We start from the raw sequence: 26,446 nt of genomic DNA, 5'->3' as shown, positions 1-26,446 counted from the left end.
TGTTTGTATTAATTACTTAATAACAAATATGCCAAAATATACTTTGGTCCTTCCTCTTTAATATATAGTAAACGAAAACTTGAGAAAATATATAGAAAATGAATGAAATAAATGTTACTTGGGCGATCAATTTGGATGTATCAAAACTATTTACTGTTTCTCCATATAAGCGATTTTTTATTAAGAGAACTACCTTAGGAATTTTTTTTTACACAAACAATAACGTCATATTCGGATTCAGCACCACAAAAAACACAGATGCCAGGTTTTAGCCAATTATTCTTAAATAAGAGGATTTTCCCGTTTTTCGCATACGTCTTGAGGCTATATATTGAATGTTACTGATAACATGACTAAAATAGGTCCATTGCAGATCTAATTTTCAGGATTTCTTAGTTACTATGAGCACTTTAAAACTATGCATTCCAAATCGTGAAACTCTATTCCCTATAAGTGAACGTTTACTTGTGAGTCATAAGGAAGGAATAAAAACGCCAGTGGTCTCGACATGGAAATACAGAATACCCAAAACCATAAACTTGATTGGGCGATTGCCGGGACGTACTAACTAGAATTTAGCAATTCAAGCTCTCCGCGTCCAATAACGACCCTCGCTCGCGTGTTTGCCCCACAGCTTATTCACCCCTTTGTCGTCGTCCGGCTGCGCGCCTCCTTGCATTAAAGCACCGCGGGTTGCCGTGATCCAGGCGCCTCGCCAAAATAAACCATCGTCGCACTCTATCAGCCTCCTTTTTATTTCCCGTTTAATTATCGAACGGCGGTACAGTCCCCGGGGAAATCTCCGCGGCGAAGATCAACCCGATGCAATCCATAATAGAAAGCGCGGGGAGCACGTTCGAGAAGCACATACACGGTACATACTCCGAAATTCCACGGTCGTTTCACGACGGCACGAACGGTGGAAACGCGTCGTACGGTGGTGCATTAAAAGATTCACAGAGGCACGTGTGCTCAGCGCACGGTTCCTGCCGAAATTTCCACCGCTCCGGGGCAAGTCGTACAGTCCCCGGGAAAATCATCCACGCCCGTCGGACGTCGAGTACAACCCCCACGAAAAATTTTCTCCCAGCACGCACCACTCGCTGTCGCGTGTTACCCTATCTGCCTTGTTCGATTGAACTCGCCCGAGAGTTCGCGCGCCGTGATTCTAATTATTCCGTTCCGAGTCTCCCCGTGCGCGCTCGTAATTTTCCGCTCGTGTATCACCGTCGTGCTACCCGGGCGCTCCTCCTTCCCTTTAGGTTTATTCACCCCAGCGTGCGTCACCCTACGCGCGTCTTTGCGCCGAGGCGTGACTAGCCACCGTTCCGAAGGCGTTCGCAACAGCGGCGCGTGCCACTGGATTTTCCACGCGTTTTTCCTCTTATCTCCCGCGTATCGATCTTCCAGACACTTTGCCACAGCTGGCCGAGGGGCAACTACTCCCTCCGGAAGCAAACATCAAGGCGCTCCGACTCCTGAGCACGAACCAACTGAAATCGGAAACGCTTCCTCTCCGCTCGACTCTCCGGAGAAACTTAAACCCCGCTCGTTCGATTACTGCGCGAGAGCCTCGCAGCGGAATCCTCCTTTTAATCCCCTAGAGAACTCGAAATTTCTCTCGCGAGATTGCTGCACAAACGGCTCCAGCAATCACCGAGGATCGTGCGCTTAACGCCGAATATCACGGCAAAGTCTCGTCCCGTCCTTCCGCTCGTACGCTGGTTCTTTCTATTCGAACTTCCAGCGGGCTTCTCTGCACTTGAGCGTTATTCGCCCCCGAGGTTCGCTGCGCTCCTCGGTCCGTGCGCACACAAGTTTTCACGCGGCTGAGAGTGCGCGAAACGCCGCAAGTGTGAGCGCGTGTCGCGATCCCACGCACGCGTGCGTGCTCGGCGCACACGCTCCGAGCTCTCCACCGCCGAATAAGCCCATGCGCGCCGCGAGTCGTTCCCTCGCGTCGCCACAAAGGGCCCTCCTGGACAATGACGAATGAATCGCAGCACACGCTACGAGGGATAATGCTGCTCGTCCCGCGGTCCGATCTCCGCGAGTACCCACGTATACACGCTCCTCCGTTTCCCCCCATTCTTTTCCGTGCGTGCCTCGCACGGCATCCCACGCCGGGAAAACGGAAAGTCGCCTAGGGGGACGATCGAAATCCAGGCCCGATGATTGCTCCTATCCGCTCCTCCATCGACACTCAATTAGTCAGATCCCGTAATTCGTATTCCCGCGATTAACAGGAGCAGTGGACGAGCTTGTACGTAGCATTCTGTATAAATTATCTTCGGTACGGAGGCGGCCGAGGAAACAAGAATATTTAACCGGACCACACAGCGCGCCGAGAGACATTTGCATGTCTGAGTATCCTGAAAATTGGATTTCGCCCGCCGCGGGCCTTTCGACGTTTCCACCCACTTTTTTTCACGTCTATTGGCACACTTTCCCGCAGCGGAAGAGAGGAGAAGGAGAGGTAAGAGAACCGGGGTCGCAGGGAAATAGCGAGTAGACGAGAAATCTTCGTATTGATTTCGTCTCGAGCATTAAATCCGAATAGGCCGGAACCGAGGGAGTCGTCCAGGTGAAACCGAGGAGCTCCAGCCACTCCGTTGCAAATTAAATTGCACTCGAACTCCGGGAGACGCCGGGCGGTCGTCGCAAGTAGGCCAATGCAATTGGCCCGGGAACGCGAGCTATTATGCAAGCTAATATTATCACGTTTGCGTCGCGTACCTAGCCATTGTTTTCGACAACGAGCTTCTACTAAACGCGCGGCAATACGACGGATCGATAGGTTCCGCACCACCCCGGTTACCAGTCGGCTACCGAACCTTCGAATTCGTCATCCGAGCCGGCCAGAAACGATCAATAATTCATCGACGGTCGAAAATATTTGCTCGCCGTAAAGTGGATGGCGAGCGAACTAGGTAAAACGAGGGGTGAGGAACGTTCCGCGGGCGGAAGTTGATCAAACAACGAGACGGAGAACGTTAAATCGCGCCGCGGAGGATAACATTTAATTCGCCGCGGTCGTTCCCGGGCACGGATCGCTTGACGTGTCAATTAATCGACCGTGCCGCGGGAAATGTTTTTACATCCACGGTCTTGGCAAATATTTGCGTTTCACCGTTAGCCGCAGCGAAAAATGGCCGGCCGGAACGGTGATTCACTCGGTCGAGTCCGCGCGCAAAAGTGCATCCGAGCCCCGGCCCAGTGGTGCATTCTCGCGCCGAAGGAATCTCGCGGGGCAGAAAGTGGAGCAGCAGAGCGAACTCGCGTTCCGGTGCTCGCGGGGCGCGGAAAATGGGGGAGCGCGAACGGGGCAGGGGGCGAGCGCGGGGAATTAAATGGAGAAGGAGGCTAGCAAAGAAACGTCACGAAGGCTTGGAAGAAGTGCACGCTCGTGTGACCTCCCACTTCGGCTTGCTCGCGAAGCCACGCGGGATGAAAAGGATTCGCGGTGCCGGGGCCGAATGGTTTGATGAATTACATCCGATGTCTATATACGTCATCGCACGGGAAAATCTGGGATTACACGGAGCGGGTGGAACGAATTCTACCGGTTGGAGAAAAGCGTGACGCCGCGCGATCTTTTTAATCTGGTCGAACCTCCGTTTCGAGTGTAACGAGGGGGTAGGAGACGGTGCCCACGAAGTTTCGCGAGGTCTCGCCGGTATTTTCGTGTAACTAGAAGCTGAAGCGCGGGGAGATAATGAAGAGAGCAAACAAAAAGTGCAGCCACGGCGGAGAAGGGAAGCCGGAGCATTAAGAAGCTGCATTTAAGCGCCCAGCTTCTTCGTTGTCAATAAAACCGGGGGACTTTGCTTCCCGATGCGTCAAAGAGACGGGGGAGAAGTTTACAATTACTTCGTGCAACTCGTTTTGTCAGGAATCCTGAGGGAATCGGGAACAGAGATTTACAAGTAAAGCCCTGTTCCGCGGGGAGAAGAATACCTTGGAGAAGGGGGAGATCCTTTTCAATTAAGGGTGGAGGTGATGGATCCTATCCGCTGCGCGATTTATCTTGAATAAATAGGTGGGATGAAAAATTCAGAGAAACGCATCCTCGCGAGATCCATTTACCGATTTCACGAACGGTGGGTTCAAGGTGGCTGCGGGGATTACCGCGCCGGTGAAAAGGCAGTGGAAAAGGGCGGATCGTTTTATAACTGATTACACGATAGACGGCTGATACGCCGCGAGGATAACGTATTTGCGTGGCTTCGCAATCGCGGTGCTGTAACCGCGTCGGACGCCTACAAGAAAGTTATTAAAGTTCAGCGCGCACGCTTGATCTCCAAAACGGGAGGCAGGGGCGAGAGATAAAAAGGCGAATGTGCGAAGAATCGCTCGCTACGACGAAGCGCATTGTCGTCGTAAATCATAAAGACAACTGGCCGATCAGGTGGTCGCGAGGTGTAGGTGAAATGAGTCTCATCGAGCAAGCATCCTAACGTCGGTCGACGGTAGTCGGTGCTCTCTGTACATTTCCCTGAGAAGCCAAACTCACAAGGAGAGTATTTTAGGTGTCCGCCTCCGATCATTTTAATACGTGTTTTTTTTTTCCCGAAATACGTATTTTTTTTTATTTTTCCCCGTTTTCATATTTGGGGGGTGAAAACTGCGTTCAAAGTTAGGGTTGAAAAATCATTTTTGTGGAATACCTCGAGAACTATTAGAGATAGGGGAATAGTGTCAATGGACGAATTTTGTGTCTTTGAATGCGAAATATAACTGACTCACCAGATTTTCAAATAGTCCATTTGTTTAAATAATACATAAAAAACTGTTATTCTTGTAAATCTTCATCTATTTTCATGGAAATTTATTTTCTTATACTTCACAGCCGAACCGAAAATACGGATAAATCAGAATTTGTATTTCCTACAAATTAAGAAATATAATTATTATTGAAGTTTACTTATAGTAAGGTGTCCTCCTACAGGGAAATGTTGTTCTCAAGTTATCTAGAAATAAAATTCTAAACAAAACATATCTAATACGCATATAATTTCCTTTTGTATGCTAGATATTACTTCTAGCGTGAAGAAAATTGCCATTTCGAGTACGAGGTGTCTGTAGCGCTACGTCCTCAAATGAATGTGTTTACATTATCGCAGACCTTATGGTTCATATTGATCAGAAAAATGGTATTCATGAAAGAAGTGTTTTAAACAAAATGATTTCTGACCCTGGAAGTACACAGGGTTCTCAAAATCTCCTGCTTTCTCGTCTATATGCCCACTTTTACACCAGGAATACTGATTTTTCAACCCTAACTTTGAACGCAGTTTCCACCCCCCAAATCTGAAAATGGGGAAAAATAAAAAAACACGTATTTCTTATTTTTCGGTCCTCTATAACATATCCAAAAATCAAAATGATCGGAGGCGGACACCTAAAATGCTCTCCTTGTCAGTGATTCCTGACCTGGGCCACGTACGCCCATTTCCTGTACGCGCGATCTTGACCGCATGGAATCGCAGTGCGACTGCATCCGACCCTCCCACGTACACAAATACGTACGCAGGAGCACGAGAGCTCCTCGAGGCTGATCGAAAGAGTCGAAGCTGAAACAACCGTCCCTTGAAACGCTTCCAAAAACGCCCATTTCCCGGGCATGCGGCAGTCACGGCCGTGCACCGTCGAACTCCAAAAGGCTCATCGACCGAGACCGCATCATGTGAATGGAACCTTAGGTTCCGTGCCACCACCTGGTTGTGAACGCGGCAGAGAGCCGGGCAGACGGTCTGTTCTGTCAATCCCCACCATCGTTCGAGCTACCGGAGCTCCTCCACAGCACTACCACCAACGCCGAACGCCACCGCTGCCGTCGTATCCTGCACCGTCACCACCACCACCGCCTCCACCACCACCATCACCGTCGGCCACTACCATGGAAACCGACGAATGCGCATTCTGACTTCAGTTCAGCCGTCGGTTTCAACCTGCCAGGTCGTGCAGGTGTTGGCAAACGGTTGTTGCCATCCACGGCCGGATTCCGCGGATATTCCCCGCCCCTATCCCCTCCCGCCCTCTCCCTTCCTCCCCCTTGTGATACGGTCCGCGAGAGAAGGGTATCGTCAGGGATCGTAGCGCGAGAGGATCGCGGCCGAGTCGGCGATTTTCCTCGGGTGGAAAAGGGTATCGGGCTCGGGAACGTTCCGCCACGGCGGGAAAACGGGCGAGTGTTAAAAAGGCGTGTTGCCGCAGGAGGGCTGCGATTTATGGAACCACCCCATGGATAGTAACATGTCGACGGCCGCCTTCATGCACCGGTATGGGAAAATTTAGATCGATAACGTTGTCCCCGGCTATGGGGGTCTATCTCTTTCTCTCTTCCACTTCTTCTATCTCTGTCTCTCTTTTTCTTCTCTCTCTCTCTCTCTCTCTCTCGCTCTGCCTCTCTTTTTCTTCTCTCTCTCTCTCTCTCTCTCTCTCGCTCTGCCTCTCTTTTTCTTCTCTCTCTCTCTCTCTCTCTCTCTCTCGCTCTGCCTCTCTTTGTCTCTAGCTCTCTCTCTCTCTCTCTCTCTGTCTCTCTCCCTCCTTCTCTCCCCCTCTATCTCCCCCGTCTCCGACTCCACAGCACATCGTCCTCGCCCATGGACATTTCCACCGCGGGTCCCCACCGAAAAGTTCGCCGAAAATGCTCGCCGGTTCGCGGATCGATCGGTTTGTTGCTATGCAGCGGACTATGCGAGGGTACGTTCGAGTGTCCTCCGCGGAACAGCGAACCGGCGGCGATATCGGAGCCGGTGTATCGTGTCCAATCGGCTAAGCCGAGCTCGGATACACGGCTTTTTACCGAATGTTTGTTCACGGAACGGCTGGCGCGCGCGTGCGGCGCAAGAAACGCGCCCACTTCCTCCGCGCCTCCAATCCATTTCACGGCTTTCAAAATCCCCCTACGGTACCCTCGCGGCACGTTTTCGCGCCCCCGCGCGAATCCTCTCGAGGCGGGCGTAGCTGCAACCGCGGGTTACGAGACCGCGGGGGAGTGTAACCCAGTGTGCGGCGCGGGACCGCCGAACCGAACGAGACCAGCGTTTTTATCGAGCGACCGACGTTCGCACGGGGCGTTGCGCCCGCTACGTACGCGGTCCGATCGAATATTCCCGATTCCCGTGGAGGATGAGTGAAAATCAAGGGCTCCCGTCGTTGCGTGTGATCGATAAGCTACTCGGCTGCGAAGCCAGTCGCGGATAGGCTCGCGCGCTTATGAAAGACCCAGGGTAACAATGAGTTCCGTTGCCGCAACACTGGCAGAAATAATTGGCTCGTAGTACGGCCGGCCGTGCTCCCCGGCTATCGTCCCCGCCTCGACGGCCGCCGAGCCATCCTTGACCGCTCGAAATCCAGCTTTTTGACAATGGCCACTCGACGCCCGGCCGAGGGGACGTTTTATAACGAGCTCAGCCGCGAGGACACGCGGCTGTGACGCCGAGACCCTTTCTAGACGGCATTCTATTAACCTGCATTTTCACGAGCGCGTCACCTGTTCAGCTCCCCCCTTCTAGAACGACGCGACGTCGAATCGGACCAGCCCGCTTTCCTTGAACCTGCGGATACCGCAGCCATTGACCGCGGCCTGTACCCTCCGCTCCGTAACGAAAGGACCCAAGTGCAGTCATTCTCTATGTCTCTCCTCTCCCTTTCTCACTCTGCTCCCCCTCCTTCGGCTCTTCCTCCTCGTGCCTATCTCCGCCGTTAGTGTCCCCGGCTCATTTGAATATCAGTATGACGCACTCGATTTATCGAAGGACGCGAAAAATCATTACGAACAGCTCTGCTGGCCGGACCCCTATGCTCCAGCGTATCAGCAGCCCGCATTACATCGTCCTCTGAAAATTCCGCGCATAAACATTGCTTGACGTTGCCACGGAAGCCTCACGAATGTTGTAAACACTGCTTTTTCAAAATAGGAGCAAGTAGAAACGTTACCACAGTCCACTTTCGCTTCAGGAACTTATTCAAAGTGTCCACGCAACTCGCAAGCGATGCAACAAACTCGCAGCACCCCAGAAATAAAATCGCAGTACGCGACGATAACGGTGTAAGTACGTACAAACTCCTCTGTTGGAGGAACGGATTTTGCACAGCGATGCTGACAGAGGAATACCTGCCTGAGAGTTGCTCGGTGAGACGATAAGCGAGGAAATCCGCGACAATCGGTGCAGCGACCCAGTGCAAACAGACTGGCGAACAGTCGGTAGAAAGAGGATTGCGACACATGCCAGTAAACCGTGCACGAAGTTCGGGCGCAACGGCGAACACGCCCTGCGAGCCTCGGCGGGCAGGGGCCGCGTCTCTTCCAGCCGCCTCCGGCCAGACGACGAGACGCGAAAGCTCTTCAAAGAGCCCGGATTATATAACGAATAGGAGAGACAGATCGAAAATAGCGGCGGCTGCACGCGTCGAGGGTAGCCCCGTGGAATATTTTATCGACAGGGCGCAGGGAGCGCACGGTTCCATCCGAGAACCGGCCGCTTAGTCATTCCGCATTAATTCCAGCCGCGTTACCCTCCTATCCGTGACCCCTCCGCGGTTTATTCAAAGTGCATCCCCGTGTTCGGATCGGCGTGTCGGTGTCTCGTCCCCGCTGCGCGCCGCGTTAATAAATGCGAAACGCGGAATCGATGCACCGTCCGCGCGTGTGTGCCTGGCTCGCGACTATCCGATCACGATCTTAGCTCGAGGATCGGAAAAATCACCGCCAGCCTTCCTCGATCACTCGAAGCTTGGCGATCATAAGTATCGACGCAGGAACGGTGACACGCAACACAGCCCTCCGGACGCGTCAGCCGCCGATTATTTCCAACGTCCGTTGTTCCACGTCTTCTTCGACGGTCGCTGGGTCCGCTGCGAGGGACAGAAGGCGACCTTAGACAGCGATCCAGCCCTCCGATACGTTTAAGCGAGATAGGCATTCCAGTGGAACTGGCGAAAAAGTAGATGGCCGATACGAGCGGCACGGATAGCCGGAGGAAACGGGATTACCAGGAATTCCTCGACTTTCCTTCGCGGCGTTCCTCGGCGTATCGCCGCGAAGCGATCGTGTGTCGCCTCGAATTCTGTGTACGTGGACAGCTGCCGCGCGGCTCGGCAGACCCTCCCGTATGCACGCTATGTACATACGCCGAAGAAAAGCGCGCGACTCTATGCCAGCCATCTGGAGGAACAGTTACTTTTCGATGACAATAGATTTGAACGGGGCTCGGCTGGTTCCCCGTGCCTGCCGCGTCCTACATCCAACATATCCCCGGCTAATGAATCATACATGAGCACTATTTTCGAGTGCCGAGCTTCGATGGAACTGTAGCCGCGACGAGAGAACTCAACCGGTGGGCATTGGATGATTGCCTGATTGCTTGGATGGATCACAGAACGAAGCAATAGGAGGACGAAGCCAAGCGGCAGGAAGTTTAAACGTTAACGTTTCGTTCGCAGGGGAGAAGATTGTCTAACTGGAGCGAGCGATAGAAAAAAGAAGGGGAACGAGAATAACTCGGCAACCGGTCGTCCTCTCTACTTTTCCAAGATAAGCGTGACACTTTTCGCGGGAAAGAATAAGGCCGTAGCCGCGGAGTCGTATTAGGCTGGCGCGTTGCTCGCGTTGTTACAAGTGCATTCACACGCGGCCGTGCAACCGGCTCTACGCGAGCAACTAGAGCTGGCGCGATGCGCTCGATGCGCTCGATAGGTGCGTGGAGGTAGTCAGGCAAGGCAGCCGCGCGTTCCACGAGCGCGGCTCGCTGCAAACCCGCGCTACGTTCCTCGTATCCGTGACAAGGAGCCACGGGGACGAGGTGCCCGGTAACGGAGAGCCGCAAAGTGAAACTCGCCGAAGGTTTCCTATAGGGTTACACGGCCATCCATGAGAGAGTGCTCTGCCTCTGCCCCCCTTTATGCCGTACCGAAACGAGTTTTGCTCCTCGGACGATATCGGTTACCGGCAAGTCGAGCATTTATTACTTACCTGCAACCCGGAAGATCGATCGAACGGAAGTGGCCCACGAACTTGAACCGCGCGCCACGTCGACAGGTCCTCTCAAGATTGGGCAATTCGAGGGGCAATGGGATGATCCCTTTAAACCGCAGGAATTTGTGTATCAAAGGAAACAGGGATAAGGATAATCGGGAATTGGACCGCGACCGTATTACAGGCTCGAGGATTTACATAATTACTTGCTGAATGAATCGGAACGCTTTATGAATGACCGTAGCGGCCAGACGAACGGGAGAGGATGCACCTACGGACGAGTCTTTTTCAATAATGCTCGCTCGGCTATCCGGGGAGAGAGAACGCGCAGCAGTTACTCGGTTTTGCGTCGTACCGAATCGAAACTCGTTTTACTAGTCGGTCGTTATGGAATACCGGTGAATCGAGCCTCTCGCCACTTACGTGGAACCCGGAAGATCGATTGGACGGAAGTGGTGCATGCAACATCGAGCTCGATTCTCATAAACAGGGGACAGTAATTACCTAATTGTATCAAGCGCGCATAGCCCTTTGCTTTGACGTCTACGCCTGTGCTTGCGGCCACCGAGTTTCCGATATCCACGTAAACGGTCTCGAGACCAGCACTTGGTAAAGAAAATGCCGCGATGTATCACCGGTTTGGCCTTTCAGGCAATATTACACACTCCCGACACTTTGTTCGCAGAGAGTCCAGAGTGGCCTGCGAGCTGAAGCTGTGCGATGCGTCGGGACTCGAGAGTCGATTCTCGGAAGCAAACTCGCCCAGAGCCAGAGTGTTTTCTATTAGCGAGAAAGAAGTCTGAATAATATGGTCAACATTCGCTCGGTCGTGAAACGAGGCTACCTATATCCGTTTCTAGCCATTCCTCCGAGAGACCCGGAAGATCCATGTCATTGCGAAAGACACGGGCGAAAGAGAGGTACGCGCAGCGATGCCTTCGCTCCACGGCACCCCGAGCGATATATCCGCGGAAGTGGCACTCTAAAACGTTGCGGCCATGCGTAACTCGGGCTAGTTTTCATGGAACGGAGGCAATTGCCCGTGATCGATCCCGCATTAAACCGCGTCCAAAGTCGGGGCGCGCGGACGCGACACGTATCTCCACTTGCATACGAGAGGCGCACTCAGCGGACAATGGAGAGTATAAGGGCTCGTTCGACTCGTGGAAACGATATCGGTTACGAGCATTCAGCGTACGAACCCGGAAGATCGATCGAGAGGAAGTCGTTCGCGAGGCATTAAAGCGCTAAAGCACTGAAGCTCACTTGCCCCCCTTTTTCTTTTTCATAAGCGTTTCTACCGGCGGCCCTTCTTCGCGTACCGACTCTCTACCTCGCGGCTACGTTGTAGATCGTAGACGTTCCCCCGCGCCTGTTTTCGTGGAACTGATTAATCGCGAGAGCCCCGAGCCCGACCGTTTCAAGCCATTCAACGGTCCCACGGAAATCGTTCCTTTCTAAAGGCTGCCACGCCGGCGAGCAGTCTTCTTATTAATTTTAAGGCATCGTTCAGGAGCGCTGCGCTGGCAAAAAAAATAAAAAAACGCGCGGATAATACGCGACGAGGATCGCGGGCCTGGCGATAAAATTTTATGGGGACCTGCGCCGATCGTCGGGCGGATTACGTATATCGGCGCTGCGAGAAGTAATCTCTTTCTTATCACCGCGATTGGCGTTCATTGCCACGCGATGGGAGCTTATTACTCCATCCTGCGTCGCGACTGATCCACTCCTTCGTAGACTTTTGCTCGTTTGGACTCGCGATTCGACGAAAGCCCCGACGAGACGAGACGTTTAAGGTGCTCTAATGAATCACAAATTCTTGCAGGTAGGGGAGGCCGGGGCAAAGTGACGCGAAGAAAGTTTGAAGTCGAATAAAATTTTTCTCTTTCAATAAGAATGTGTGGAAATAGATTTAGAATATAATTTGAACATTACTATTGATAAATGACGAATAGCAATACTTAAGATAAAATTAAAGTATATTAAAATTCAACTTGAAAAGAAAATGCCAAAACGACCACTTTACTTTGTATATGGGGTAAAGTGAGCTACTATCTGGGGTAAAGTGAGCTGTAATAAAATACGAGTTTTAATTAAGGATATAGGTAATTATTAACCCCTTGCGCTGGGATGACGCGTGTAGCACGTCAGTTTCTGTGTTTTTTTAACCGTGGTTATCAAAAACTGTGGCAGATTTTTCATTTTGTTTAGATTAGATTCTGTTCCATCACGCCGCGTGGTTTCCCAGCTAGTTAACAGGTTAAGTTGTTGCGCACTCGCGCATCTTTTTCTGCAGCTCAGTTTACCCCGATCACTTTGCCCCGAAAGTGTACTCAGTGGGAAATTAATTATTTAATAATGTTAGGATTAATGTTTGCTCAAACGCGCGTACGTGTATGTTTATAAGTTTCTTATAAACACGCAGAAAAAAATTGGAGTTAAAATGACACATTTAAAACTCATTTATCCAAAAAGCTAAATAGAAAAGAAAACCAATTGGAAGTCTCTAAAACTTCATTTTTAATTTTTTAAATGAATTTCCATTTTTCGATATCTGAATGCGCATAATTATCATTGCGGTATTACACACATTTATTACGTCACCAAAATTGTTAAAGAATAAATTAAGGAAGCTCCTTTTACCCCGAGGTTCACTGTGCCTCGGTCTCCCCTAATAAAATTCAACTATGCCCTCGCAGAGCAGCTCTTTTCCCTGCAATCTGTACAATCACCTGTCCCATCCCTTTGGTAGCGAGCAGCCTACAGCCACCCACCCATTTACATGTCCCTTGACATCCCTTCCTTCATCTTCTCCACTCTCGTCCCACGACGGCCCCGTATCGCGCATATTTCCCGCGGCTTAAGCCGATCCCTGATGCAATTACTTGCGACAGTAGCCGCGGCAAAGGAGACGCCTGTCGCAACGGATGAAGCGTTGCCGGGTCCGCGAGACATCCGCGGGCATACGCGCTAAGCGCTCTTTGACGCGCGGATTAACATTCATCGATTCGAGTGGCCCGGGTGTTTCGCGAGGCGTACGACGACAAAGGGAGGGACCCGGGATTATGCGGCTGGCACGGCCATTATACCGCGAGCGTGTATACGATACACGGCAATAACAGTGCATTAACCATACCGTCATGCATTGGGGGAGACGATAATGAGAGAGGCGCACCGTGCGGCGGAGCCGAGGGAGGCAAGGCATCCTCGCAGCCTGCGCCGACCACGCTACGAATTCGAGACGACCTTAATTTCGCCTCTAGCGAGGCGAGGCAGAAAAGTCGGACGGGTCTCTGGTTCCTCGAGGGAGAGGGAATTTTTTTTTACAAACGCGCACCTTCTCCATCGATCCGAGGGGAGCGACGAGGACGAGCGACGATCGCATCGACGATTTCCGGGGACATTCTGAAACGACGGGCGAAATATACGACCCGTGCGCTGAATGGAGATTTCAACGACATCCATATGGATATGTCCCTCTGGAATGGTCTTTTCATAGAAACGCGCAGGGAGGGATAAGGGATAGACGCGATTCCCAGTGTTTACACGCCTGAAATCTCGCTGCCTTCGAGTTCAGATTGTACGGAGGAGAATAAAGGGACCACGGCCACGGACGCCCTACTTGCGCCGCTTTCCAGGAAAAACGAGTAGGCCGGTGCGATAGTGGCCCGGTGCACCCGTCGCCGGGCCCGCGAAATTGCACGCATCGGCGTAAAAAATGAGACGGCTTTCTTAATAACTCTCTTCCCTGTAATGATTCCCGGTATTAATACTTGATATTACAAGCTTCAAATTGCTCCGCGTTTAACCACGTTTGCCCGACGCTCGCAATTACTCTTTAAAGGGTCCGTCGGGTGAACCGCGTCAGCGATATTCGCTAATGGGGGACCTCGAAAGACGAGCGTAATGCGCGGTTACGCGAACTTGGGCGATAGTCGCACTTTCCGCTACAACAAAGTCATTACTGGCCGCAGCGCGTGCGCTCGCATATCTCGTTAATAGAGCGCGAGCTTATCGGCGACATTTGCATTCAAACAAACAGGGAGGAGTTACAACAACCTCGTGCGGACCGATAAAGGGAACGATAGATTTAGACTCCTCAGTTAAACTGTCCTATCTAGCATTTTTTCATTTTTCGAGGTATGTTGAAATATTTGAAGTTCCACGCGTCTTTTACCTTTTTAGTAAAGTTAGAAAACTCTACGTGCTTCGTAAAGATTTATAAACAGTGTAATGTATTTAACCTAACTTATTTCCAAATGGTTATAATATCCTATCTAAAACAATTAATCAATTGGTACGGTAATAATACATCACCTACCGGTACACCTATTACAAAAAATTATATTAGTCTGTTACGAAATAATGACATGTTTTAATTTAAATGAAGGAAAATAAGGACGGTACAAAGTAAACGATAAAACTTCAGTTCTCTCGGTTGTTTCAAAATGTTAGATAGGACATTCTAACTAAAGAGGGCAGTAATCTGCCCTCGAGTCCAGGTGCTCGAAAAATAAACGCAAGGGTACTTTAAGCACGCGGGTGTGAAGTACGAGGCAAGATTCAGGTATCTATGCTCGGTGATTTAGCGAGGATAGATGAACAAAGGAGGTTCCGAGGAACGGGTAAAAGTATTTAACCGTACAGAGAAGACAATAGGGGTTGATGCTCCAACTCCCACGCTCCTGCGTCTCCAGCCAAAGAAGTCTCTTTTCTTGGGGACGAATGGAAGATTGAACGCTGTTATCAGCGATCGACGAAGGGCTTGCTGCTGGTGACGTGGGAAAATTTCTCGCTGGCCATGGAGAAGAATCTCGGCCAGCGGAATTGCGGCGCGCAGAGAGCGCTCGGTAGATTAGCGCGATGCAATTTAATGGAACAGCGTCGTGGCCGGCAGCGCGGAGTGCCACGTATCGGTGGCACTAAACAAACGAACGAAGGCCCCTCGCAGTTCGTAAGTCATTATTAACCCGCGTATAATTACACGGCCCCGCCGAAGCGGGCTTCCAGCCGGCCTAGGAAAAGAAGCCACTATGCACCGCGGAAAGGTATTTAAATTGGCTTAGTGTGGAGATACGTCGTCCTTTAAGAAGTCGCCGCGCGCGCGATTATCTCGACCGGCCGTAGCCGCGCGTGTATCTACACGGCCAGGCTCGATCGCGTACAGTGCGCCGGTATGCGCTCGGCCCAAGAAGACATCGCGTTACTCGATCGAGCATTCCCTCCGACATTCGGAGCTGAATATTCAGGAATGCGGTGGTCCGTAGACGGGCTAAATCCTCTTTCCAATAACAGACCATCCGGGACAATTTATTGGACGCTTTTATTCGAACAGCAACCTGTTCGATCCGAATCGATGGAGTGGTCTCTCGCCTAGGATCCAGACAATCGACCCAACGATATCCCCGTGGTCTATCTGTAACGAAGGGGACTTTATTCGTTTTATTCCAGCAGTCGAACTATTAAAATCGGAATTTTATATGAAAGTTGGTCGAAAGCGTGGCGTCGATGAAATGCATCGTCGAGTTTACTACGTACCGAGTGTTGGATGCCAGGGCTGTAATAAGGCAGCGAGCGAGGTGAAACATCGTTCATTAAGTTTACGAGTGGTTAGAATCGTAACTGCAGCCGCGTCCACTGATTTTGTAACCGTTCGCCTTCTGCGAACACGCACGTGTCCGCGAAGGAACAGCCCGCGTAGGTTTTATCGCGCGTAATTGCGATACCACTGTCTCTCGCTTCTGCTCGAGCGAAACAGATGACAATAACGGTCCGCGCGTATAATTCAACGACGAAGCCTATGGCCGCTCTTTGGACAGAAGCAATGAAAGTGCCCAGTGAAAGTTATAGTTTACAGTCGCAAATTACAACGAGGCCGGCACGAACGGTGAATTTCTCCCGCGTATCTGCCGGCCGTTGAGACGGTCGCGGTCGGATCGCCGGAAAAACCGTCTGGATTTTTACTACGGGCGATTATCGAAAGTGGGATGCAGTCGGCGGTAGCACGCGATGGCGCACCCGGCGAGCCAATCCGCGAAGTCGGATTCCGAGGACTGTCGATTTCTATCGGAGGTGGATTTGCAGGATATCAACGGATTTTGCGCAGATTCCTACCGAACGGGTTTATCCGGGCTTATCATAAGTAAACAGTGTCTCAAGGACGACTTTCTCGTCCGCGGCTACCTGCTAGCGTCTCGGAGCCCCGCCTGGTGCGCGGGATTTATCGCGGTGCCGTTTCCATTGTAAATAACGCGCGATTGATTCGCAACAATTTGGTATTCAGATTTCTCTTTTCTGAATAACAGCCGGGAAGAAAGCCGCTCGAATTTACCTTGCGTTCGAATTCCACGAGGATATTAGATGATGAAAGCGAGTCTGTAACAGAGGCTTTCCCGATTAAATTCGAACATCTTCGCGGGTGTAACCACTGTTGCTGTTCTAAAGCGTCGTAGTGGTCGTGGTATATAATAATCATACATTAACTGAGTGTAACAATGACTTTTATTGCGTAGTAAGCGGTTGTGCAAATATAGATTATCTATATAATATTATATATATATATATATATTTATATGTATATAAATTATTTTTATATATATATATAGTATAATATAGATAATATATATATATATATAATTTATATAATAATTTATATACTAATATCATATTTAAGCATCTATTTATATATAAATTATTGATATAAATAAATAAACAACTTAATATATATAATCAATAATTTATGTATAAATAGATGCTTAAATATGATATTAGTATATAAATTATTTTTTATATAGATATCTATCTTATATATATATATCTATTTTACTATTTAATTATTTATGCATATTAATTATATTTATGTATGTACGAATTTATATCAGCAATTTACATTATATTCTTTTTAAGCTTACAAAATCTTTAAAAATATAACTATTATTGCAAATATCTATAAATACGATTTTATTTAAAAAAAAAGCTTCATTATATTTACTAATTTTGTTAAATATATATAACCTACATGATTTACGAAATTTTGAATGTATGTATAAGTATACCTAACCTTTTCGACTATAGTCTGATTTTCGAGAGTTGAGACCTGAGGTGGATCCCTCGGACGAAGCGTGGTTAAGGAGGAACCAATGGTACGCTACGCCGCACGCAATCCGTAGCGTACCATTCGGTTCCTCCTTAACCACGCTTCGTCCGAGGGATCCGCCTCAGGTCTCAACTCTCGAAAATCAGACTATAAGTATCCCTCGTAGATACATAACGTCATTGTTATATGCTGCGTCAGATATATAACGCTCCGTCTATATATGCCCATGAAGGCGACAGCACGAGAACATCTGTTCCGTTTTCGCAGCGGGACACCCGAGCCAGGACAATTCTGAGATTCTCTCGTTACGAGCCCCCTAGCCTGCACTTTTCTGCCTCGAAAGTTTTCCAGCTAATCGTGCCCGGAGTTGCGCAACGGACGCATTGTCTCTGCTTTTCAACGACGACGCAAGCGGGGCCCCGTAACAGGAGCGTGAAGCGCGCGTAACGATCGTCGAACGAGATTAATCGCAACGCGAACGACATGCGTCGCCTACTTCACAGCGAGGCGCTCGAATACCCTTGCCAATAAGAATTCTGAGAGTGACTCTCGAGGCTCTCACGCAGGTCGATCACCCTCATTTGTTTACAATTACCCAGTCAAGGCTGAACCACTTAGCCGGGGCGATTGTTGCAACGGCAAAACCAACGAAAAGAAACCCACTTAACCTATGCATCTAGATCGGCGCGCGGCGCAGCGGTCGACTTAGGGTAAAGAAGCTTCTTCGGAGGGCTACAGAACGTCTAACGAACCGTCCATAAATTTTGATTCATTGCAAGCGTCATTTGTATTCATAAGCCCAACTTTTCAGTCGACGGTTGACCGTTCGAGGAGGCAATAAATATCGCGAATATTTGAGGCGTTGCAAAACGAGCGTCAAGGAACGCGCAACATTCGCTCGCGTGGAAACATCGCGCCTCACTTTCCCATGAAAACGCGCGATCTTTTCGCGGTAGAACTTGTTGTTGCTCAAGTTAGAAGTGGGTTTATAAGCGTACAGATATCGACGCAGGGTATGCTTTCTGACTTACCCTTGCCATGCTTCTTTCACCGGACCCCGTCCATCGATCGTCGATCATGGCGTTCTGCCCAGTACTGCCTTGTCCTGCCTTACCCTGGTGCGTGGTTGCGAGTAACGAAGCCTTCTCCATCGAGCATTATCCTTTTCAGCCACTGCATTCCGGGGGAGCGTGTAATATCCCTCTCGAGCGTAGATGATACATAGTCGCCAGCAGACATAACCTCAACGCGGCGATCGAAACGCGAACTAGCCTTCAAGGAAATTCCAAGGAGCGTGTTGTCCTTGCACGCGATTCAATGTCAATCGAGACGTGGAAACACGAGACACGAGCGTGATCCTTATCGTCCCCGTAACTGCGCACGCGAAATCCGACACGGAACCGAACGACAGGAAAATTGTTTACGCGCGGCAAAGCGCAGGGACCGAATGTCAGTTGGCCCAATAATCCAGTATACCTAAATAGTGTAAACTCTAACGCGATCGCCACGCATGCGCGTAAGTATTATCAAATTTTTAATCGCCCGCGGATACAAGTTTCTCTCGTCTTTGTTGCTCTGTACACGCGTACTATTAATCAGAATATGCAGAAATATGCTGGTAAATTTATATTCCAGATTATTTTAGCCGCTGAAATTTCTGTAACGACATATAATAATCTCCGGAGGTCAAGAAGGATATTCGAACTCAGCAGCAGTGCTTCCGTACTGCCGCGATTAATGAAACGTGTCCGTGGCGAGAAACGAAGGCGCTTCCTCCCCGATACGCGTTCTCGCGGAGGAGCAGGTGGAGCGAAGAGACGCGCCACGTAATCGGAAACGCTTAACAGGCAGGAAAATAGCGCCCTTCGTGACTAGATTGCACCCGATGCGGCAACCGGGCGCTAAATAGCACGCGAGACGCTGGAAATGCCGCGGCACCGGCATTCGGAAACTCAGGTGCGTGAGAAAACTCACGCTGCCTTGGCGAGGGAGCCCGGAGAATATACACAGCGAGATACGGCTGGGATGAAAGAAGACGAAGGAGACGGTTGCATAATTAGGGATTGCGATGCCTGTTACGTCGCGGCTAACCTCTCGTGGAAGTGAAGCAAACACACGGGGGCCCTCCCTCCCTCCTTCTTTCGTCCTTTCTACACGCGTGTTTTTTGCCCCACCGCGCGTACACCACCGATTCCCAAGTGAATGCCACAAGATTTTTCCATCTCGCGATCGCCTACAATAAAGTCGTCGATCCAGCGATCCCAATCGGCGTCATTTTCCTAAGCAATATTCTTTGGATGCTGCCCGGAGAACCCTTCCCACAAATTTCTCGCCGCCGATCATTATTCTCGCGCGTTAGTCTTGGGCAAGAGAAATCTGTCGATTACCACGATGGCTCAATTGCTGAGGCAACGCTCCGGCAAACGATGCTTCTCCGAGGCGGCAGTCCACCCTGTTCCTTTCTTTCACCTTTCCTCTTAAATTTCAGGGTGGACAGGGCATTCTAGATCTCCAAGTTTGTCAATGACAACGCACTGCAGCTGTAGGCGGTGAACCGAAATAATAGACAGCACTCGTCAGATCGAAGTGAACGATCATCCCGTATCAATGAGTTACTCGGCGAGGGTGTGCGAAGGTGTGCGAACGCGCGTACCAGCAGACGCCCGGGCGATCATTTATCCCCAGGTTGAAGCGAGTTCGCGCACTTGTGTCATGGGAAAGGTCATTGAAAAATGTTCGCTCGGCGGTTACGTTGCCGCGGCGCCATTAGCGGTGGTGGAATTGTCGTTGCGTCGTACAGATGAGAGGCACAGGTTGTGCGCGGAGTTATTCCATCGGTGGGCCAATCGCTCCGATGATAACGCTCGCCTCGTGCTCTCACGCGTTCCCTAAGTAGTTGCTAACGACCGCGCTTGTATTAGTTGCGAGCAATCGCGTCGCCCCTTTGTTTACGGGCAGGGTGCGTTGCTGAAAATTGGGGCGACCCGATTGCAGCAAGTTAAAGACCTTTGGTAATTAAAGGAGCGGCGAGAAGGAGGTCGGCAGTCGCGCACGGTTCGGCGGATTCGCCGAAGTGGAGTGCGATGTTTTCGTGGCAATCGGCAAAGGTCGGCTCACACCTTTCCTGCGCTAACTGTTTATGATCCATGTGGGTAAACAGCCGCGTTCCCTTTGGCGCGAGAAAGTCGCCGGCACCCGTGATCTTTACGTGTCAATGGTACGCGTGTATGCAGAGGTGTCGCGGTTCGAAGCCAGCCGCTGGCAGTCCTATTCCGAAGTGGCGCACGGAATCGTTCGGGACGTCACTGGCACCGACGGATCGCGGATTAATGAATTTCGAAAGGACACCAGCCACCAAGGCGAAGTTATGTCACGTAATGGGGTCGATGATCTTGAGAACGGGGCCCCCGGAGTACGGCGACTGAATCGAATTCGCGCGATTGCATCGCGCATTATGCACCGCGATTACAAGCGGCCGCTATCGTTGCGCGTGACGCGCGCCGCGTTACGTAACGCCCTCGGTACTCTCGGATCTGCTGGAAGGGTTACGTGCGCACACATTCTAGCCCGGAGAACTTGGATCGACGAATTCACGCCTGGAACTTTCCTTTCCATATAAGACCGACCGGAGAAAACCGCGCTGCCGGTACTTAAATTAAGATCCGTCCGCCATTAGGCGTAAAAGGAGACGCCGGTTGCCGTTGATTTTATAACATCGCCGAGGATTACCTGCGGCGGCAGGTTACCCGATCCGCGGGCGATTATTTAGCCTCCGCGGTTTAATTAGTCGCAGGAGCAATGGCCGTGCACGCGCCCGCTCTTTTTTTTTTTCTTTTCTTTTTTCGCCCATACACGACCACGTATCGCTTGACCATCTTACCTACAAATGTCGCTCTGCGATCATATTAGAGCGTTAAAATTTATACCGCGTCCTGACACAGATTCCATGCATAACTGTAGTTCCGAACAATTAATTTCCGCGGGCACCTCCGGCGAACGCAGCGCGCGCATCGAACCAGCGCGTGTAACGCGTCGAACGAAGTAGAAGAGCCTCGGTTCCCTGGGGCCGTGGAACGGAAGATCGAGCTTCGGGCTAACGAGGTTCATCGGCGCGCTTCTTCGGCGGTTGTTAAAATCGGACGGAACACCGGGCGGCGACTTTCACTTGGGGAAAAACTCGCAGCCCGGTGGAAATGCTGATGGAGGCAATTGCCCGATAGCGAGACGGGGAGCGCGGATAACGATAGAAAGCGTGGACGGCGGAGGTGGCCTGCGGTTTTGCGGAAAACCTTGCGAGCAAATCTGGTGGATTAAGGAGGGCGACCACTGTAAAAAATCGGGGAAACACTATTTTTTTTCATATTTTCTGAAAGACGTACGTTTGAAGAATGATCTCTGCAAATTTTATGAAGAAAGTCGTAAAATTCACGGGGGTATAGTGTTTTCCGTGAAGCGGTGCAAAGCGCGCGAGTGAGCCGAGCGAAACTTTGAACGCGTTTTTCTCAGAATTACATTTTTCAACCGCGTTGACAGTATACAGAGAAAACTATACGTCCAATTGATACCAGCAAGGACATTTTATTGTACGAAAAACCCGTCTTTACTACGTGACGATAATTTTTTTTTTTTAATTAAAGGCCTCCTATTTTTTTTTATCAACATCTTTACCGCAAAAGAGGAATTTTTTTCAGTGGTCTGCCATTTTGTATTCTTTTGCGAAATTGACTTTTTTTGATCGTCACGTGATAAACGTAGGCTTTTAGTTTCTAAATATTTTTGTCTTTTTGAATTCGGATTAACCATATGGCCTGGGCACTGACAACGCGACAAGCACGATTTTGCCGCAGCGCAAATTTTGACGAAGAGTATACTGGAAACCGATTTATGAATTTGATTGAAAAAATATTTTTTTTACCCTTCGATATGTATATATTAACTATACTAAGCAATACATAGGTTTACTTGCGTTGTTTGGTTGAAAAAAAATCCCGAAAACACCGTTACTTTTCAGATCATTACAGTGGCCTCCCCTTAAGGGGTTACCTACGTACACTTAAACGTACAAAGTTTCAGAAATATTGGTGAAGCGGTTTTGGAGAAATCGTGGTCACCAGTCTAAAAACAGCTTCCGGGAAATCAGTTGTAATTTTGCAATAACTAAATATTTTTATACCAAAACATAATATAGTAACCTGGTAAAGTGTCCTTCATCTGAATACAAAAGCCATTGCATAAAAATATGCACGTACTTTCTGAAATAAATTCCCAAAAATTCGATTCTTTTTCTACCTCCTGGCGGTAGGTAACCCCTTAATCCATCTGTAATTTCTGGCTGGGGGGAAATCCAGGTGGAGCTTCACTCTGGAATACGATTCTCCGAAGACTCTTCTCCAACGTTGGAACGTTGGAGAAGAGGAAGTAACGAGCTCCAGGATCCTTCTATACCCGCAATTTGCCAATTCGCCGCCACGCGCGACGTTCCATTGCCCCACGTTGATTTAGAAAGCGCGGCGTGTCCGAGTGGACTGTAAGCAAAACGACTGCAATTAGTAGCGCGACGAGTCGCTCGACCGCGCTAGATACCTCGGGCGGCCGCGTGAAAATTGAACAAGAGCGATTAAACGTCTCGATTTCTTTCCCCGAGCAATTTATCGACAAGGGTCGACGTACCGATCAGGGTCGTGCAATTTCCAGCCGGGCGTTCTTTTTTTCGCCTCAACGCCGCGCCATCGACTTGGAAAGTCGCGGGTCCGCTGCGGTCGCGTCCGTCGTCGGGCGAGCCATACGCTTGACGAAAGTGCGTTTAGGGAGTTCTTAAACGAAAGTGGTTGCGCGAGGGAAGCTGTACCTACCTACCTCACGGTGTAATTGAAGTTTCTAGAAACTTGTAGGGCGTTCGAGGTTGATGCGGCCGGATCCACCGCGGTGAAAGTTATCCCCGCGGAGGCGTTGAATTTTACCGATGGCTCGCGTTAAGCGACCGCTAGATAGTTCGACTCGCGGCTCAGTTGTACTCCAATTAGGGGGACGTTACGAGGCTGATAACCGGTAGCTAAACATCGAAGTTGCTTGCCGCTAATGGGTGCCGGTGACCCGCTGACACACATCGTCCTCGCCGAAGTGCACGCACGCGTTTCTTGCCCGAGTCGCGCTTCCTCGGCGGATACTTTTCAAGCGGACCGCCATATGTCAACGATCGCGCGCCTGTCGATTCGAATACCGACAGCTAGGGGGAACCGAGGCGAGGGGTGGAGACAAAAGGGGAGAATTCTAGCCGGAGGATCGGGTTGAAGGATTTATTGGTCTTCAGGTCTCATCGATCACGCGCCCGGCCGTCCTGATCTTATCTGTACCCGATACGTATGATCCCTCCTGACATAATAAAAATAAATACGGGGGCGTGCACTTCTGTCGTCGAAGATTTATGAACCCTCGACAACGATATCTTCTCCCTCTCACCCGCGGCTCGATCACCTACTTCGCGGAGCACCGAGCCGAATCACGAAACGTCGGGAGATCCATCGTCGCAGGGAGCCATCGGGGTACAGGTCCCGGCGAAATCACCGTCCTTAATTATTCGCCACGGACCGCGTAAGAAAAATCAAGCGGCAGATACCATCTGCCGTCACGCGTTACATACTTTCCCACCGGCGTGAAAGTGAATCTTGCGTTTCGTAAAAGACGCGAATGGTCAGTGACACGGTGCTCGCGTTGCGCGCAACACCGATTCTCTCTCCTCTAATCTCCGCGCAGAGAATCGGCCGTGGAATAAAATAAGGCGGGCCGATTCCGCGCGAATGAATTACGCGCGTCGACGTTCCCCGTTGTTCGATGGAAAACGCGAGCTCCTGAAGGCCGGGGACGGGGCAACGAAAATTCGCTAACGAGTCACGAGCGCGGCTACGAAAGCTACTCGAGCTGCGCACGCTTTCCACGTAATAAGCAGAAATTGGTTGAAGAACGAAGCTCGGAGGTAACGAGGAAACGTTTGCCCCGCGGCTGGAATAAATTTGCATTTCATGAAATTTCGAGGAGGCCGGGGGAGACGCCGCGCGGTGGCAACAGTGGAGGCCCGCGAAAATGATCTAGGCGAGCGTTCCCGTTATAGGCGGCGAAGGAATTATTTGCCATTCCATCGGCATTGTGCGGTATTAAGCTTCGTAATCGGATGCCTAGGGACGAGCTGAAAGTTTATGGCTGTCGGATGATCACCGTTACCGTTCACCGCAGACACGGCAACCAGCGACGTCGTCGCTCCTCCGCCTCGCGTCTCTCGATGGTCTCTCGCACTCTGCCAGTGACGGCGAGAAAGAAACCGGTAGCGAGGCCCGTAAATCGTTAACGTACCAAAAGAATCGCGGAAACAAAACGACCCGGGGCATTCTTCTTTCCCTCGCGGGATAGAGTCACCGCGCTTTGATCGATCGCTCGGGTCGTTTATCATGATCGGACAGTGGACGCGTTTCAAACGCTCGGCTCGCCTCGGTCGTTCCTTTTCTCCGTCCGTTTCAACTTACGCGGAGAATAAACCTCGATAGTGCGCGACGCATCTTAATTTTTTTATTTCAAAATATTTATCAATAACTAAGCTATTGTCCATCACTCGAAGGTTCTCTAAAAAAGGCTTCTGCGGTGACCACTGCTGCTCGAAAGTCGATCATCTAGAAAATTCAAAAGAAATTACTTATTATATCATATTATCTAGTATTTGAACGAAGGATTTTTCGAAATATTGATTGGGGAAAAAGGGCTGATGTTTAAAGTAAAAGTTTAAATTTTTATCATAAATCGTGCCTGATTTTCGTCAATTAAAAGAAAACTAAGCATCGGATAAAGAAATCCTTCGTTCAAATACTGGATAGTATAATATAATAAGTAAATTCTTTTGAATTTTTTATTTTACATGATCGACTTTCGAGCAGCAGTGATCACCGCAGAAGCCTTTTTTTAGAGAACCTTCGAGTGATGGGCAATAATTTAGTTATTGATAAATATTTTGAAATAAAAAAATTACGATGCACGGTACTAGACGCAATCCTTAAAAGGAAAAAGGATTTTTTGAGAAACGTGTTATAGCTTTTGAGTAAAAAATTCCCAAAGACCACTCTTTTCTCAGCCTACTGACTGAGCGTGACCCCTTAAAAGCAGACGTCGAGATCCATTTCATATCCGCGGCTGCCTTGTGCGCTCATTAAAGTCGCAGGCCGGAACACAACGATCCGCTGAACTTTAAAGCGTTCGTACTTTTCCGCGGCCGGCCCTCCCAGCTCTCCCCGTTGCCGGGGCACATCCAATAAGCGAGAATATTGGAAATATCTCAAGGCCAGCAGACCCGGCTCGTTCGATATCGAGTTAATGGGAAATAAAAGGATGCAGGGGAAACTTGATTACAGTAATTCCATTCTTTGATCAGCGATATCCGGTTTATCGACTCCGCCGACGGTCCGCCGCGCTGTGTAATTTTTCACTCACCTCGTGGACGATTAGCGAAAAAGTGGCCGGGATGAAGAGATCGCTGCGCGACGATACCTCGGCGACGCGCGAATCCCTAAACTTTCGTAGAGGGAAAACTGTGAGTCGCGCGTAAGATCAACGACCTCGGGCAGGAGAGGAGATAGATCGATCAAAGCCGCGGATTCTCGGGATCGAATGGAACGAGTTCGGTGGCGCGTGAAGGGAAGAAAACGCGGAACACGCCCGACTCCGAAGCGTTGCCCTTTTGCTTCTCTCTTCCCTCCACGCGCTGGCTCGCTCTCAAGTGCTCCTCCGGGCTGCTGCAGGCTCGGGCGTAGTTAAGCCAGCAATTCGGCCGTGACGAATACGAATTTTACTGTAGAAATGGTAACGCGGTGCGTGATCCACGATAACAGGCTCCTCGGACGCCGCGCCGTCGGAACGACCGCAATTTCCTGCTGAATACACTTGGCGATTTCAATTACGCTGCTCCCCGATCATGGGCAATTAGCGGGCACAATCGAGTAACATTGAAATTTCATTCTCCCCGGGGAGATTGCCGACGCGCGGCCTCCCCTCGCCCCGGGCGATATATTATACCCGTTTCTCGTATCACGCGAGGGAATTACGCTATTGAACGTTTCTTTCGAGATAGGTGAATTTAGAAGGGGCTGCGAGATGTGTACTCAGGTGGCCACGATCGCGACGCTCGGCATCGATATCGACTGCAACGAAGGCAGAATCGGAATTACGTCTCCTTGAAGTACGAGTTTACTCGGTCTTGCCGCTAATTGCCGTTTACCGTTAATTACACTCGCGTACGTGGTTCGTACGTAACCGTAAGAAGAGAGACGACGGTGGATAAAATTCTTGTAATCGGGGGAACTCGGCGCAGAAACACGGAACGTCAA

The 26,446-nt window shown here is 50.1% G+C and overlaps 1 protein-coding gene across 4 annotated transcripts in view; it reads left to right on the top strand.

Annotated features, from left to right (window-relative positions):
* The first annotated feature begins 5,945 nt into the window (after window positions 1-5,945).
* LOC143373107 (uncharacterized) overlaps window positions 5,946-26,446 on the top strand; it is a 38,503-nt gene continuing 18,002 nt past the window's right edge. For all 4 annotated transcript variants that reach the window (XM_076820018.1, XM_076820017.1, XM_076820016.1 and 1 more), the window contains exon 1: window positions 5,946-6,281. In XM_076820018.1, coding sequence (XP_076676133.1) covers window positions 6,244-6,281 — 38 coding nt within the window. In that variant the 5' untranslated portion in view covers window positions 5,946-6,243. The remainder of the gene's footprint in view (window positions 6,282-26,446) is intronic.

The sequence above is a fragment of the Andrena cerasifolii genome, chromosome 9, assembly GCF_050908995.1.
Source record: "Andrena cerasifolii isolate SP2316 chromosome 9, iyAndCera1_principal, whole genome shotgun sequence".
Classification (NCBI taxonomy): Eukaryota; Metazoa; Arthropoda; class Insecta; order Hymenoptera; family Andrenidae; genus Andrena; species Andrena cerasifolii.
Note: the sequence above shows the minus strand (reverse complement) of the source record. Positions and strands in the feature narration are given on the sequence as shown.